The sequence below is a fragment of the Trachemys scripta genome, chromosome 4, assembly GCF_013100865.1.
Source record: "Trachemys scripta elegans isolate TJP31775 chromosome 4, CAS_Tse_1.0, whole genome shotgun sequence".
Taxonomy (NCBI): Eukaryota; Metazoa; Chordata; order Testudines; family Emydidae; genus Trachemys; species Trachemys scripta.
In genome coordinates, this window is record NC_048301.1 from 129,453,759 (window position 1) to 129,466,671 (window position 12,913).

General features: G+C 49.9%; 1 protein-coding gene across 3 annotated transcripts; it reads right to left on the bottom strand.

Annotated features, from left to right (window-relative positions):
- Positions 1–883: 883 nt before the first annotated feature.
- Positions 884–9,299, bottom strand: CDKN1A (cyclin dependent kinase inhibitor 1A). 3 transcript variants are annotated; one of them, XM_034767519.1, is made up of 3 exons: positions 9,169–9,299; positions 3,510–3,935; positions 884–2,846 (listed from the first exon to the last, which is right to left on the bottom strand). In XM_034767519.1, the coding sequence occupies exons 2-3, from the start codon at positions 3,925–3,927 to the stop codon at positions 2,797–2,799; spliced, it is 468 nt and encodes a 155-aa protein (XP_034623410.1). In that variant the 5' UTR covers positions 3,928–3,935; positions 9,169–9,299; the 3' UTR covers positions 884–2,796. The 3 variants fall into 3 exon arrangements, with proteins under 3 accessions (XP_034623410.1, XP_034623409.1, XP_034623408.1); XM_034767518.1 differs by lacking the exon at positions 9,169–9,299 and adding an exon at positions 7,464–7,774; XM_034767517.1 differs by lacking the exon at positions 9,169–9,299 and having other exon boundaries at positions 3,510–7,457.
- Between the last annotated feature and the right edge of the window lie 3,614 nt (positions 9,300–12,913).

The following is a 12,913-nucleotide window of genomic DNA, read 5'->3' on the forward strand; positions in this document are numbered from 1 at the left end:
TAGATGTTGCCCAGTCTAACAGGGTTGGGCGTTTAGACGGCGTGCTTACATTTTATTTTATTTTGGTAACTAACTCTGACTTTTTGCCTATCACTTAAAATCAATCTTTTTTAGTCAATAAATTTGTTTTACTGGTTATCTTTGAGTTTGCCTGAAGTGAATGGTAAGTATGCTCAAATTTTACAAAGGCTGGTGTATGTCCGCTTTCCACTGATGAAGTGGTGAACTAATTAATAAATTTGCTCTGCTCATCTTTAAGTACAAGATGGTATATTCCTGAGATACCATGCAGGGGGGATTTGGCTGGTGCCTTTCCCTCTGTGATTCATGAGTGACTCTGGGAGCATTCATGCAATCTAGCTGGGTGTTGGGTCTCCACATGTAGTTGTGCTGAGTGATCACAGTGCCTGATGGGGTTTGTTGCTTGTCACTAGCAAGGCATTGAGAGAGACAGCCCAGGGTGGAGAGAGTTCAGGGGGCACAGTGGTCCCACAGTCCCAGGCTGCATCCCAGGGATCCCATCACAGATGCTTCCATAGTTAGGTCGACGTAAGTCGCCTTGCGTTGACCTAACCCTGTAGTGCAGACCAGGCCTTAGTATCTGAGTGGTTTAATGTGTTTATCCTCAATGCCCGTCAGGCAGAGCAGCGCTATTATCCCCATTGTTCAGATGGGGGCCTGGGGCCCACAGAGACCAAGTGACCTGCCCAAGTCACACCTACATAGCAAAGCCAGGAACTGAACCCAGATCTCCTGAGTCCAGGCTCGCACCTGAACCATCCTTCATGCAGATAGTGACACGGGGTGCATTAATAGCATACTTGGTTCTGAAGTTACTCTCGCTCTTCAGAATGGGCAAAGAGAAGACAGGTGACAAGCCAGCCTCATTTATACACAAAGTGTTTATTCATAATAAAGTTACATTTTTAAACTAGATTTTTTTCCAATAAATGCAGCAGCATCTTCTTTACAGATACAAGTATTAGTGCTGAAAGTTTGCCGGCGTTACCCTGAACGCAAAGTGCAGCAAGGAATGGGGGTGTGAAGGGATCTGTTTTGTCCCGGTTTAGAAGTCCAACTCCATGAGCAGAGGGGATGAACCCATCACAGAGAAAAGTGCCTGAGAATTTCTGATGTTTCTTGAGACCATCTCGACCCGTGAGACTGCAGCCTTTGTGGACAGACAATGCGGCCATGAAAACCAGCAGCAGGGGCCATGAGGACTTGGCCTCTAACACAAGAGGACCACACGCAGCGAGTCTAACTGCAGAGCTAGAACTGCTGAAGCCGAACAAACCACCACATAATGAGGGAGAGCAGCAGCTAACCCTCCTGCTGGAGGGGGAAGTGGGAAGGGAATTAGCCCTGCTGTACAGAGTGGTGCCACAACTCTGCTGTAGAAATCACAAAGTCTACCAATTGCTGTGTAGATGGATCCCCCGCAAAGCATGCCCTGGAATAGCCTAGTGGCAGGAGCTAGTGGTGTATTATGACAAGAGCAGAGGGAACTAAAGGTGAGTCTTATAAGACAAATTCTGCCTTTAGGCTAGTGCTGAAATCAGCCAATGCAGCATTTGGGCCTGGGCACAACCAGGTGGCATCAGTAGTCTGTTGCCACTCAAGGGTGCATAAAGCAGCTTTACAAGTAGTGAATTGGACTGGCTGGTATTAGCAGAGGAGATGTCTAACCCTGTCAGAATCCCGCATCCCCAACTCCTACTACCAGCCTCACTATAATGCAGAAGAACCACCCAAGAGATGGAGCTACAAATTATTCCTTTCCTCAAGTCAGCAAGCAGAGGGCAAAGTTTAAACACCGAGCAGAACTTGATCTGAGCTAGCCAGGGAGAAAGCTGGCTGTGTCATCCGGTTACCCAGCTAAGCATCCACTCCTTGCTCATTCAGGTAGGCCCTGCAGTCAGGGATGCTTGTTTTATGGGCAATACACATCTCCTTTCCCACCTCCACCCTAAGCATTCCTTTTCAGGAAGCAGAGCCCCAGCTGGAGACAGATACCCTTCTATCAATGCAGGCCCACTGCACTTACAGCTTACTCCTGCCCAGGCAGACGGAGAGTGTTGATGCTGCCCAGGAGCAGAGTGAGGCTTTAGAAGACCATGTACATAAGAATCCCATGGCCATGAGGATCAGTTGCCATGGGACGGAGCCTCGGCTGGGGAGGCTATGCTCTTTTACGCTTGACTTCAGTGGAAGTACAACACTCTTTACAGCAGCTTAGGGTCTAGGCCCATCTCTCCTCCACCCATCCCTTCTACTCTGTGGTCCTGAGGCCAACGGTGTAGCTGGTCAGGGGGGCTGAGACTTAGCACTCTCATTCCTACCCCTCCTTGTTGAGTGTCACACTGGCCTACGCTGAAGGCTCAATTTTCAGCATTTATCATTCCCTCTTCTCCAAGGCCTACGAAAGGAGGTAATCAAATATTCCACATCTATTTTAAATAAAGCCTTTACAATACACATTGCACACAAGCGGGTCCTTAGACACCTAGCCCTATTCATAAATACGACACTAAACTCTACATCACTTCATAATAGACAGATCCAGTAGGTAGCTTATACAGTACAATGCAGAGGGAGGCTTGTAACTAAGTCTTCCTGCTGCTAAGTCCAGACAGACTTTATTCAGCCCCTAAGGCAACCCTTCCACAGACTTCAATAGAAACGGTCTTCCTAGAGGGCTGCAGAGGGCCAGTAGGGTTAGTAGTTGAAGACACATCCTGATGACCGTGCCCCAGCCAAGAGGCACATAGAAGCAGAACAACTTGTGCTGTAGCATCACGGATTTGGTTTGCAAGGGACAATCCTCCGCTTTGAACTGTAGAAATCTGGAGGGAGAAAGAAAAGGAGACTACTGAGCTTGCTCTCAAGTGAGAGCGTGAATGAGCCCTTCCAATAAACTGGCTGGGGGAGCTTTATGAGCAATAAGCATCTGTTTTGGCAAGAGCAATCCAGAGTCATGCTTCAGATTGCCTGTCTGACAGTGAGAAAAGGCCCATCTGTGGAGGGTTTTATCAAGTTCCCTTTGACTATCTGGTTGAATGGCAGTGGGACGCTGGTTTCACTTTTATTATCTGCTCCAGTCTTGTGATTTATTGACCTGAAATCTGGGAAATCGGATTTGGATTCCTACCTCTGCCAGCCACCCCGTGTGATGTCATTTGAGATTCCTTTCCCCAGCTGTAGCAAGCAGAGAATCCTGGCCTTCCCTCCACTGTAAGCTCTCCAGGGTAGAGACTGCCTCTTACGACACTAGCTGCTTTCTTTACACCTACTACGGTGAGATCCTCAACTCAGCTGGAGCCTCCAGGCAATGCTGCAGTGTGAACAGGTGAACTGACAATAAGCGCCAACGCCTGCAGTGATAGGTGCCCTGTGCCACCCCAGAGATATGACTGGACTGGTCAAGCTGCCACTGACATTCTGTCTCTTGCTCTGGTAGCTATTAGGGGTACTTGTGAACTAGGGGCAGGACAAGCATTCGTACTTACCTTTTATGCTGGTCTGCTTTCGTTTCAGGTGCCGTGGGGAGCTGGCCTTGCGGGACTCTGAGCCCGTCTGTACTGTTTCACTTGAGAGGGCCATGTTAAGATCCTTTGTAGAAATCTTAAGTGCTGGAGAGCTCTGGTTCTTCTCCCCACCATTACCTTTGGAGTGGCTCGGGTCCTGAGAAGGCAGGCAAGCAGGAGACACGTCAGGATAGAGGACTCTCTCCCACTTGAACTTGCCCTCCAGCGGTGTTTCCGTCTCAAAGTCAAAATTCCACCTGCACTGAGCTTCTTCCAGATGTCTCCTCATCAAATCCTGCAAGTCATTCTGGAGCTGCTCATGATCTACCGGGCCAAAGAGGTTTCGGCAGAGCTTCCTGTTGCAGGGGGCCTGCCGCATGTTACTCTGTGACAGAGGCATGTTTCCAGCTAGAAGGAAAATGAGCAACATATGGTTACTGAGCTGCAGTGCAAGTGATCAGTAGTTAGGCTACTAAGTGAATTAGTAAATGATCACAGAAGTCCATGGGGTTCAGGCATCTCCTGGGACCACCCCTGGCATGCAGTACTGAGCAATCATTGGCTACATGCATGCCAATGTAATCCATGCAAGGAGCATGCACTTGTCTCCCTCTTGTGGCTGGTTTACATGAGGGTTGAATCTGCTACGGCTTCCCAGCTATAGAACTTAATCCTTGAGCTCAAGTGGTAAGAGCTGATCCATCTAGTGCTCAAAGTCCTAGGTTCAAATCCTGCAGTCAGCCCCGTGGTCCAATAAGAGATATTACCTCACTGACCTTCTATCTCTAATACCCTGGTACTGACACTGCTACAACAATACTGGATCTCAATTTGGAGGATATTTAAAATCAGAACTGGATCTGAATTCAAGTTTGCATGCGACAGATTCATGTGAGAGCAGCTGGCAAAGCCAACAGGAAATATTAGGTGAATTTCTTAAATCCAAGTACCAGAACATAGCAGCAAGGAACTATGCTTTGAACAAGCTGCATAGAACAAATTCCAAGCGTGTCCATTTTGGTAATCCCTTATTGGTAAAACTGTTGGGTAGCCACTGATAAAGACCCTGCTTTGTAGATGGAGGCAAAGAGGAGCCACACTTGGTCTGTAAACAGGAGATGCACCTAAGTGGTAAAGAAAGTTGCCAATTGCCAACAAAAACCCCAGAAGGGTTCTAACCTTCTGCCCTCCCCCTGATGTGGGCATGCAAGGTTATAAAGGAATCTCTTTGCAGCTTGTAATTATGTAAGGAGGCTTGTTTAAAAGGGCAGGGTGATATTTTAAAAGTATTCATCTAAGTTTGAGATCATGAATTGATTCCCATAGAGCCTGATGGTCAGATATGCAGAGCACCTGCAGCTTCTACTGACTGCAGTGGCAACAGAGGGTGCTCAGCACAAAATATCCAGCCCACAACGGACAGAGGGCAGTCACAATAGGCCCATGAGCAGAAAGCTAGAGCCAAATAAGTTATTAGCAGTTGAACTGGGCAAAATTTTAGCCAAAGCTTTGTGCCAGGAAAAAAAAATAATAATGCAGATTTGCATCAACCAAAACAATTCAGGAATTTGACAATTTTGCTAAATATTTTGAAAAAAGGATTATGAAAATCTAAACATTGAGTTTGAGGTTTACTTTACTGTTATAAACCAACAAAAATGCAACAATGTTGTGGGTTGAACAAAGTGTTTCATTCAACCCAAAATGAATTTGATTCCAGTAATGCAAAAAAGGTTAGTTTCACCACTTTAATTAGCAGTGAACTGTTTGCTCAATTCTGCCCGCACACAATCCTTTGGCAGCAACAATTTAGCCTTTATGCTATTAGTCTGGGAGACATTTAGGCACCACGGCAGCTGAAGGCCACATTTGGCTTGTATATCTTGAACCTTAACCTTTAATGGCCTCAGTGCCTATAATATTCTATTGATCCAGCTTGTCCTGTTCTTGCCTTTTCACCCAGAGAGGAAGAGGCTGAGAGATTAAAAATAGAACTCAACCTTCATATCGCCTGACAGTTCACACCCTTGTAAACAGTTCAATGGAATGACATCATCGTGAGTCAGTCAAGTTCCAGCATGTCCAAACAAGCCCTGGCAGGTAACAAGTTTCAACTTGCTGCTGCATATGAAAGCAAACACCCACACCCATTAGAATGCCCACTCCTGAGAGATCCGGAGCATTCTCAACACCTACCACTGACTTAAACCGGAGTCGAAGGCCTGGTCTACAGTAGAAAGTGAGGTCGGTTTAACTGCATCAGTCAGGGATGTGAAAAATCCACACCCCTGAGCAGCATAGTTAAACAGACCTAAGACCCCATATAGACAGTGTTAGGTCGACAGGAGAATTCTTTGGTCAACCTAGCTACGGCCTCTCAGGAAGAGCCTCTCCCATCAGCATAGGTAGTGTCTACACTGAAGTGCTACAGCAGACAAACCTGCAACTACTCAGTACCTCACAGGATCCGTGTGCCACAAAACTGCACAACCTCGCATTAAGACCAATGCTTCATCCTTCGCTCCTGATTATGTATGTTGGAAGCCACTGAGTGTCGATGACACATGGCTAGTCTTTACTTTCAATTTCCTGAATAGTCAGTTTGATGACCTGAAGAACCATTGAAGTCATTTTCATTTCCTTTCATACAATGAAGCTTTCTTGTAAGTCACATTAAATTCTGCTACAGAACCCTGCAGACTTGAACAAGCAGCTGATACAGAGCAATGTTTGTGGTCACCAGTAGGTGCCAGGGCAGTGCTGACCCAACAGTGCAGCTCTTGGCAAGTGCTTCAGGTAAGCAAAAGGCAACTTGTCACTGGCTCTGCTCATCCTGAACCCTCTAAGAAACAGGGATCATTGCTTCCCTAAGCCAGTTTCTTACAGGTGGCAGGATCTCAATAAGAAATTAAGTTGGGTGCAGTGATCAAGTCAATTGCACTCAGAGTGCAGGGAGCCTGCTGGGTGACCTGGGCAAGTCACCTGCTCTGCCTTACAAGTCCCAAAGTGACTTGAGAGACTGGCCTAGCACAAGGAATATAGGGGGAGGTTTAATTACAGTAAGGTTTTGGGGATCCTTTGAAGAGCACATTATGTTCAAGTTAAACATCCAGGTCTTCAGCCACATCAGGATTTTTGTTTCAAGAGAGACAGCAGAGAGGAGATCCTGGAAGCAAGTGAACTTGACAGCAGGATTTTTGGGCTCAATGCAGCCCCTTCCTTCCCATACACCCAAGTTGGGGGAAAGAAATTCTAGGGGCAAAAAGAGCAGCAGCAAGGGGACAAGTTTTAAAGTCCATCTGTCTGCAGCCCATTTATTGCCAATCTCTGGAACAATCTGGGGCTTGGTCTCATTAATATTGCAGTTTCTAGGCGAAGCATGTCTGGAGAGGGAGGAAGTGGAACTATTTTGGGTCATTTGCAGGCTTCACTTTCCTTACTTGTGAGCTCCATGGCTCTATTGCTCCTGTCAACCATCTTAACCTAGATTACAATAAATTAAAGTAGCTTTACCTGAATAGCCACGTTAAACAATAACTGGGATGCCAGAGACAGATTTTTACACCAGACATGCAAATGTTCAGTTTATTAACAGTGTACCACTTTGCCCACCAGGGGGTGTTTGTCACCCAGGAATAAACATCTTCCCACCTTTCACTACAGTAACCTCTTGGGGTTTCCATTTCTTGTAGAGTGAGGGATTATTTGCAATCAGAGTGAAACCTAGCGAGCAGGCCCAGTCAGACTGCCAGAATGACACATCCTGGGACAGGCAGAGTGACATGTCTAGGGAAGGCTGGGATTACATCATCTTGGACCAGCCAAGCGGCCGATGAGTACCAGCAGGTGATGAATAATATTGTGAAATATCCCTTTAGACACAGGCACTCAATCCACAAACAGCATTTACACCTATTACAACTATTCAAAACGAACTCAAGCAGTTGCAAACTGGATGGCAGATCAGCGATAGGACTGAGCAGAGGAGAACTTGGCCATCACTACAGCTATGTGGGCCACTTCCGCTGATGTCCCGTCGGGCTCTGCAGTTTGCAGCAGCCAGTGGCCAGCAGAGACTCTCGCAGCTCTTATCAGCCTGATCCTTCTGTTCCTAGGAAGTGCCCGGGGACACGGAGTTCCAGCGAAGCGCGACAGTCCCCGATCAGGGCGGTGCTAACACAGCCACCCAGCCGGGCTGGGAACGGCTTTGCCCAGTGCGCTCCCTGCCCGGTGCGTTGTTACATGGCTCTTCCCTGAAGCTTTGGTCTAAACACGTCCAGGAAGTCCCAGCCCGACGTGCGCTTGGAAGTGACTCGCGAGCCCGCGCAATAGGGCAGGTCTCTTACATCACAGCGAGCGTGTGACTATTACTAACCGCTGGCCGCCCAGACATGCCCAGGCAGCGCCCCGCTCCATTGGCCAGCCCGGGCTGCCGACTCCGCAGCGCCCCCCGCTGTCGGGCCTGGCGAACGCTCAGTCCCCGGGCCGGGCGTTCCTACCAGCTGGCGTCATGTATATGAGTGTCACACGCCATGGCACCGCGTCCAATCGCCCGCCCGCTCCTGACACCCCCGGCAGCCAGCCCTGCCTCCGGGCCCGCGGCTTCCACAGCCCCCTCTGGCCGCGATGCGCCCCGCGCCCCGAAAGCGAAACGGCTCCCCATCGGCCCCCCCGGCGGGCTCCAGGATGGGCGGGGGGGGCGGTTCTGGGCGCTGGGGAGATCGGTTGTCTCTGCCGCCGTCATCAGTGGCCGAGGGTCTAATCCAACATGCGCCACACTCACCCCTTCCCCGAGGCTTCGCCTCGCTGCGCTTCGGAAGGAGACGTGTAAACCCAAATGACAGCTCGCGTGTGTGCACTCCCAGATCGGCCGGGCTAGTGGCCAGGGGTCCCCAGCAAGGGGCGCCCCCAGTTCTAGCCCTATAGGGTCATTGGGAATCCCAGCCCTTCCAGTACAGAGACTATCTCGGTTCCCAGCCCAACGGCGCGTTAAGGGCATTGCTCCGTGGATCTTCGCATCCTCCGTGAGCGACTAGCGGAGAGACCAGCCCACCGATCAGTGCGGGCTCGGGAGGGGGCCCCGTGAAGGGAGTGGGAGACTCCCCAGCAAGCGAAACCGATAGAGGCAGAGCAGCTTGGGATGGAGGAGTAAGAAAACCCCACCAGCAGCCGGGAGGGAGAGACTAGTAGCCCGGGAGCCTCTGCCCACTGGGGAAGCGGGGTCTCTGCTCAGACTCGCTTCCCGGGAAGCCCCCCGTGACCCCGGTCGGTGCGGGGCAGCAGCAGGCGGCTCCCGGTCGGGCTCTCTCTGGATGGCTGGGCTTAGCCTAGGGCACTCCAGAGTGGGGCCCCTCCGACTCCCCTTTAGCTAAGGGTCAGAGCCCGCGCAGGTGTCGAGAAGCGGGGCGGGACCCCCGGTACCTGGGGGCCACGGAGCAGTGAAGTCGCATCCTCTCTCATCGGCCCAGAATTGGGCTCCCCATCGAAGGGGGGCGGCACTGATCGTGCGCGAATCCACCCTCCAGATGGGGGCGAGGAGACTCGGGAACAGATACCCGGCGGGGGAAGGTGATGCAGGGACCCACCCCAAAGGGCATGGGGACAAAGACATCCCCGATACCCCGGCCGCAGCCCCTCTCACCTCGCGACCAGCCACCGCCTCCCAGCACAGCTCGGCTCGCTCTCTGCCTGCTGCTACGTCTCGCCAAACCTCTGGCAGCAGCTCTGAGCTCTGCGCCCGGCTGCCAGCCTGATATAGCCGGGCGGAACGCTCCGCCCCCGGCCCTCCCTACCTGCCCCGCACAGCTGAGCTCACCCCCCGTGCAGCCCGGGACTCCCACGGCGCTGCCCCAGGCCGGGCTCTGCTGCCCAGCTCGTTAGCCCTGGGCTGGAGGGAGCCTGGCGGCCACTCGCGTTGGCGATGCGGCGACCCACTCCGCTGGGGGCGGAATTAACCCCCGCGGCCCGGCCTGGCCCTGCCCGCCCCGAGCTCTGCGTCCATGGGCGCGGGAGAAGCACCTGGACCTCTCGGGTCAGGTGCCAGCAGGCGGCGGAACAGCCGCTGCCCTAGAAGGGAAGGTCCCGATCCCATTGCCAGCTCCCTAGGCCAGCCAGGGTATCCATACCACAGGCTGTTCCAATCCACAGGATTACAGGTGAGCTGCCCGACAAGCCCCGGCTCCGCTAATGTCACCCCTTTGGCAAATCTGGCCATAGGGTTTGTTAACCCTGTCCCTGATGGCTGGTTACCCCTCATTTGTGATTTCAGATCTACCGTCTTTATAGTTCACTGGTAAGAATTTCCGGCCAGACTTTGCTCTTAGCAACAGTAGTGCTGCCCACCTCCCAGTTAATACCAATAAGGACTTCCTTGGGGCTTCACTGGTTTGACTGGGGGGGGGGGGGGAAACTGATTCCTGTAATAGGATTTCCATACAAGAGCAGACCATCGGTCCATTTAGTTCAATCCCCTACTTTTAGCAGTGGCTACCATATCTGCTGCTTCAGAGCAAAACCAGAAAGCAACTACCTCTCCATGGCCCAGATCCTCAAGGGTATGTAGGCACCTAACTCCCATTACAATACATGGAAATTAGGCTCTTAAATACCTTTGGAAGATCTGGGGCCATGCTCCTAACGAGTTGCCTAATGTTGCATATTGGGGAGAAAGGAAGATGGCAGGAGAAAGATTCCTTCCTGATCTCTGCAGTGATCAGTTTATATCCTGAAGCATGAGATTTGGCTTCCCCTAATCTCAGGGCTTGTCCACGCTGGGGTCATTAGCCACGGTGTAGCTACATCACTGCAAACCTCTCATGTAAATGCAGGGTAAACTCACTGGTGCAACTTAGTTTATATACCCGTGCACTGTCCGCATTGGTGGTTTGCAGGTTTGCAGCTGCAACTGAGGCCAGCAGCATTTAATATCTATCTTGTGGTCTCTTTTGAATCAGAAATGTAGGTACGTGCTAAAGCATCCATCTAATCTTCTGTTTTCAGGGTGCTCGGCCCCTGCCGTGCCAGCTGAAATCGGGGAGCTGTTGTGTGTTCCTCACTTCTGAAAATCAGGCCTTCAGTGTGCAGCTAGTTGATGGCTTTAACCCCTGCCACAATGCAAAGTTCCTAGATTTGCAGATTTCAGGCTGGCCTGTTCTAATAGAGAATATGTTTGGGCATGTTCTGCTGGAGGCTGCCTCATGACACAGGGCAGATCTCTCTCCTACAAGTCCCGTTACATAGGATGCAAACACATCCAGGGAGCATGAAATCAGCTGAAAGATGTTATCATCTATGGCACAGAGATAGGCCCTGAACAGCTGTGATCGGGAGGTGAACTTTCCAAAGTTCAGGGGCTATTTAAACAAAGGGTTTTAGATTGATTCTAGCTTTACTGTAGCAGTGACTAAAGCTTACCCATGGCAGTTGAGTGAACAAACCCGGCTTTCTGGCATGCTCTTATTAAGGTGACCAGATGTCCTGATTTTATAGGGACAGTCCCGATTTTAGGGTCTTTTTCTTATATAGGCTCCTATTACCCCCCAACCCCCGTCCTGATTTTTCACATTTGCTGTCTGGTCACCCTAGCTCTTATTAACCTGTCCAACTCTGATTTTTCAATTCATGTATTTTAATTAATTTTGAAAGCAATGGCTACAAATGTACCTTGCGTTTTGCCAGCCACACAATTCAGAGAGGCTTTTCAGCCAGAATGGCCTTTACTTTAGATGGAGAACAGCAGCCACCAAGAGAAAGAACAACACTAAAGTCTCCACCATAACTTAGAGAACACAGCGTGTCTCCTCTGACTATATTGAGCTGTGAAAACAAAATGGCTGCCAACCCTGCATGCGAGAAGTGGATTTAGAAACTGCAAGGTCTGTTACACAGAGAGCAAAAGCATAACCATTCCATAGCTAAGACTCAAGTGACACAGTTTATCATCTGTATGCTATTTGCAATTATTAACACTTAGCACAGTGTGGCTGGTTGGCTCCTTTAAGAAGGTGCAGAGGGGGTCCAGTGCACCTGTGATTGATTACCTGCTGCTCAACTGGGCTTAAGGGAAGACACCTGGGCCTTATAAAGGGGGAGGCTGCAATAGAGAGTTAGAAGGTTATAAAAGGGTTGAGACACCAGGAGAAACAAGATTCTAGCCAGGTAGGGCAGGAAGTGGCCTGCTAAAAGCAGAAAACTGAGTTAGGCTGTGGACTTTATTTTGGACATTGAGTTCTGTTTATATTAATAACACCAACTCTATGGAGGGGTGTTTGCACAGAGAGAAGCCTCTGTGTGAAGGCTGAGGAGACCTAAAAGAAGGGAAACTGAGGTAAGGTACTGCAGAGTTACTGCTGTCCATAAAGGGGTGCTTGGAAGGTGGCTGATGCTGCTATATCACTGTAGATAAAGAACAGCTACCAAAAAGTGTTTAAATATCTCTTTAAAAAAGGTACAAAAATAAAGAGAATGGAATAATCATACCTGGTGAAATTTTAAGTGGGTATCTCAGTGTAGCAGATGAAAGACAAGACTTCTGTACAAAATGCACAGTTAATCTGTGGAACTCATTGCCACAAAAATTGCACTGAGGCCCAAAATGCAGGATTCAAACAAGTATGAGACTTCCTGCTTAAGGGCATACATAAACCCGTCAGTTACTAATGTAGCTAGGAAGAGGCTTTCCCTCTGGGTAAGCTATTCCATAATTGTCTGCTACGGAGTTTATACCTGGTTCTGAAGAATGTGATGTTGGCTGTTATCAGAGACAGGATTCTGGATGGACCAAATGACAGCTACTTCATTAGAAGGTATTGGAGCAATGATTCCCCTTCATCTGTGCGAGCGTCTCTACTCTCTATGACACAGCTACATTGTGGTTAATGACCTCACAAATCATATTCTGGGAGCCACTCGTTCTGATGCTGCAGCTGCGGAATTTACCCCTGGCCTGGGGCCCCAAGGAAAACGGTTTCCTTGTTGTGCCCAGCTCTCGCTCTGCCAAACAAAGCAGGGAGATTGTGCTGGTTGGGGGGAGGCAGGGGCTTGCATTCTGTGGGATGCTAATTCTCTCCTTGGTACCCCTGGATGCTACATGCTAGTACTGGATACTTCAGGGTGCAGAAGATTCAGCAGCAGTGGTATATGCATTGGGAACATTGAGAATCAGAAACTCTTAGGGAATTGACGATTACATTGTCTTCGTTTTCCTATTGATGTAATGAAAATCTAGCCAGGCCTCATTGTCAGAGGTGTGGAGCACCCTTAGCTCCTGCTGACCCCAGTGGACGGTGGAGTTGCCTAGCACCTCTGCAGATCAGCTCATAAGGAGAGAAGACCTGCTGTCTGGCTAACCACAGAACAAGCTGCAAGGATCCCCTGCCATAGGTCCC

Bases quoted from the DNA above. Each gene is read 5' to 3' on its own strand.
- CDKN1A (XM_034767517.1), bottom strand. From the start codon at position 3,957: ATGTTGCTCATTTTCCTTCTAGCTGGAAACATGCCTCTGTCACAGAGT. The intron at 2,847-3,509 runs GTAAGTACGAAT...TTCTCCCTCCAG, and splicing joins AAAGCAGACCAGCATAAAAG to ATTTCTACAGTTCAAAGCGG.